At 30.0% G+C, this 3365-nt stretch overlaps 1 protein-coding gene across 1 annotated transcript; it reads left to right on the top strand.

The window, feature by feature from the left end:
- The first annotated feature begins 890 nt into the window (after positions 1–890).
- On the top strand, positions 891–2998 carry LOC114257186 (two-component response regulator ARR9). Its single transcript, XM_028196962.2, has 5 exons — positions 891–1436; positions 1526–1629; positions 1727–1804; positions 2122–2192; positions 2446–2998. Exons 1-5 carry the CDS (start codon positions 1334–1336, stop codon positions 2720–2722), a joined length of 633 nt encoding a protein of 210 aa, XP_028052763.2. The 5' UTR covers positions 891–1333; the 3' UTR covers positions 2723–2998.
- Positions 2999–3365: the final 367 nt, after the last annotated feature.

Raw genomic sequence — 3365 nt, 5'->3', positions numbered from 1 at the left:
TCTCAAAGTGAGAGAAAAAATCTCAATTAATATACAAAAAATAAAATCCACGTATAAGTGGAGAGATTCAAATTCTAACCTCCTAACTAGGTATAAGAGTTCCGGTCTCAATATCATTTTAAAGTGTGTGATCTCAATGTCATTTTATTTCATTTTAAACATAATTATATTTTTTAAATTAGATCACGAGACACAATGGGTTATATTACAAATAAAATTAAATTAATTTGATAATTATATTCAAGTGATTTTATCATAATTAACTTATAAAAAATAATAAATATAATTTTAAAAATTCACCACTTATTTTTTTAAAGCTCAATGTGATAAAATTAATTGATTATAATTATTAAATTAACTTTTTTTTAATTATTATTTACATACCAGACTTAAAAAATTAGAATTCTTGGATAAAAAATACATTTTATTTGAATTACGTACTTTTTTAATATGTCATATTGTGATAAGATATTTTTAAAGTAATTATTTTAATTAATTTTTTTAATTTTTATAAAAAAAATAATGTAATTAAATATTTTAATTTGAGTAATGTTAGGAATCATGAAAAAAATATCATGAAAAGATTGTCCACCTTTAAATTATTCATACAATAAAACACCACACATCCCTAGCATTAAAAAATTTTAGTCAAAAAAACGCAAACAATAAAATCATGAACGGTTACTAAAAAACGCAAATAATGTAATTTATATGAATAATGTTTGGGACCCCCTTTTGGGGTCACCCCCTCACTCCCCTTTGCCACGTGGCAGGTGATGATTGGGAGAGCAAGAAAAAAAAGAAAAAGAAAAAAAAAAGGTAACCAATGAGAGAGAGAGGGGCCAAAGGGGTGGGAGGAAAAGGGGATGAATCGTTGTTGAATTTATATTAGTCAAAAAAACGCAAACAATAAAATCATGAACGGTTACTAAAAAACGTCAGTCCTTTTGTTTTCTTCTAAAAAAAACTTCCATCTTTTATTTCTTCTCTGTTGTATATAAAAACCCAACTTTCAAGAATCAATACAATAATCCCCATGTTGAAGTCTTGTAGATTTGTATTGTTTATTAATTGATTCTTTCTTTGTTTTATTACTCCTCATTGCTTGCCTTGTAATTCAAAATCATCTTGGTAAAATTTGGGAGATCCTTGGATGAAATCTGGTCAGATCTTGCTTTCTGGGTTGTGGATTTTGGTGGGTCTTATATTGCAATAGCAAGTTCATTTTCTCTTTTCTTCTCATCACACCGAGAAAGAAAGAAAGAAAGTGAGAGAAACAAACAGAAAATTTCTTATTTTTCCTTCCTGTTTTCTTGGATCTTGAATTGGAGCAATGGGATTGCCCACAGAGTCACAGTTTCATGTCTTAGCTGTTGATGATAGCCTCATAGACAGAAAACTCATTGAGAGGCTCCTCAAGACCTCATCATTTCAAGGTGACTTTCTAGCCTGCCAAACACACTTTTTAGCTCCTTTTATTGCATGTTTTGATTCAAAGGTGTTGATTGGTGTGTGTGTTTACCAGTTACCACAGTGGATTCTGGTAGCAAGGCTTTAAAATTTCTGGGTTTGAATGAAGATGAGCAGAGCAACCCAGATCAACCCTCTGTTTCTCCAAACAATCATCAGGTATGTATGGATTTTCTTTCACTTTCTTGGATAAATCAAGTGATTTTCTTTACGGGGTTTTCTCTAAAATTTTCTTTGATTTTGTGGGTTTTTACAGGTAGTGGAAGTGAATCTGATTATTACAGATTACTGTATGCCTGGAATGACAGGCTATGATTTGCTCAAGAAAATTAAGGTACGTTTTAGGTTTATATTCATTTTGTCTTTCTTGTCCAATCTTTCCAACTTCCATCATTTTCCTTTCCCGGAAAATAATCCATGAGAAAACTTCTCCAGCCAAGTTGTCGCGTTCCAAATTGACATAGTTGGAAAGGTTGCTCACATAAAGGTCCTTTTCTAACCATTCATTTGAGATCAATGAGAATCTCTTGAAAATCTTCCCACCTAATTTCCAGCCAAATAAGAAAATCAAGATTATGAAAGGACTCTCTAATTCTATTCTCCATTAAGACAAACAGATTTAACAAATTACAATGCACCACAATTTTGCAGGAATCTTCATCTCTGAGAAATATACCGGTAGTGATTATGTCATCTGAGAATGTTCCTTCAAGAATAAACAGGTGAGAATGAATTTTGTGCACATATTTGTATTTGTAAGGGTTGACCTTGTCATACTGGTAAATATTTATGATTGGTTGTATTTTCATATTCTTCAGCAACGTTTTTGAAAACAACCCACTTTTTAAGAAATATCAAACAGTAGTTTTTCACAAAAAAAAAAAAAAAAAATGGATATGAAAAGAATGGGTGGTTTTCAAAATTTTGTTTGTTTATGTATAATTGGAGGTGGGCATTGTTGATCAAATTAAACAGATGCTTAGAAGAAGGAGCAGAGGAATTTTTTCTCAAACCAGTGAGATTATCTGATGTAAATAAGCTTAAACCTCATATGATGAAAACCAAACATTTGAATCATCAAAAGCAAGAAAATCCAGATCAAGAAAATCAAGAAAACCAAGAAGCAGCAAAAACACAAGAGGTTCAACCGCAACAACAATCCAACAACAATAACAAGAGGAAAGCTATGGAAGAAGGGCTTTCACCAGATAAAACAAGACCAAGATTCAATGGCATCACTACTGTGATCTGATTAATCCTTGCAAATAATTTTTTTCTCTTTTTCTTTCTCTTTAATTTGAAAATTAAATTCTCTTAACCTTTTTTTTTTCTTCTCAGTTTTATGGGTTTTGGTACCTTAGTGTTGGTTAATACAAGATCAAGAAGATTGCAGAGAGAGAGAGAGAGATTCATCATTATGATGATGAGAGACCAGTACACATTTTACATGAACATATTTCATTCCAATTTTGTCTTGCTGATTTGGCTAATTTGGGAATTTAGCTAAAAGTCAATTTGACTTTTAACATATTTTGAGTTTCATTATTTTTTTTAATTTTATATATATATATATATATATATATATATTTTTAAATTAAAAAAAATAGTTTTTAACAAACTTCCTAAAACAAAGAAAATGAAAAAATAAAAATAGAAAATGACTGTATTTGAAATGCCATCACTGGCTGTTGTACAGAACTAATTGAGATTAGCCAAACTACTTTTTTTTTCCCTTTCTTTCTTTCTCGTTGTTGGTTGTGTATTTTAGATGAAAATATTCAGTTCCACTAATTTTCAACCAAAAAAAAAAAAAATTAAATGAGATCATCTGTCTCACTGAGATAGATGATTTGTTATTCGAAATGTGATAGCAATGTGATTGCAAGAATTTAGAA

This window comes from Camellia sinensis, chromosome 10 (genome assembly GCF_055761805.1).
Source record: "Camellia sinensis isolate YWXY chromosome 10, ASM5576180v1, whole genome shotgun sequence".
NCBI lineage: Eukaryota > Viridiplantae > Streptophyta > Magnoliopsida > Ericales > Theaceae > Camellia > Camellia sinensis.
Note: the sequence above shows the minus strand (reverse complement) of the source record. Positions and strands in the feature narration are given on the sequence as shown.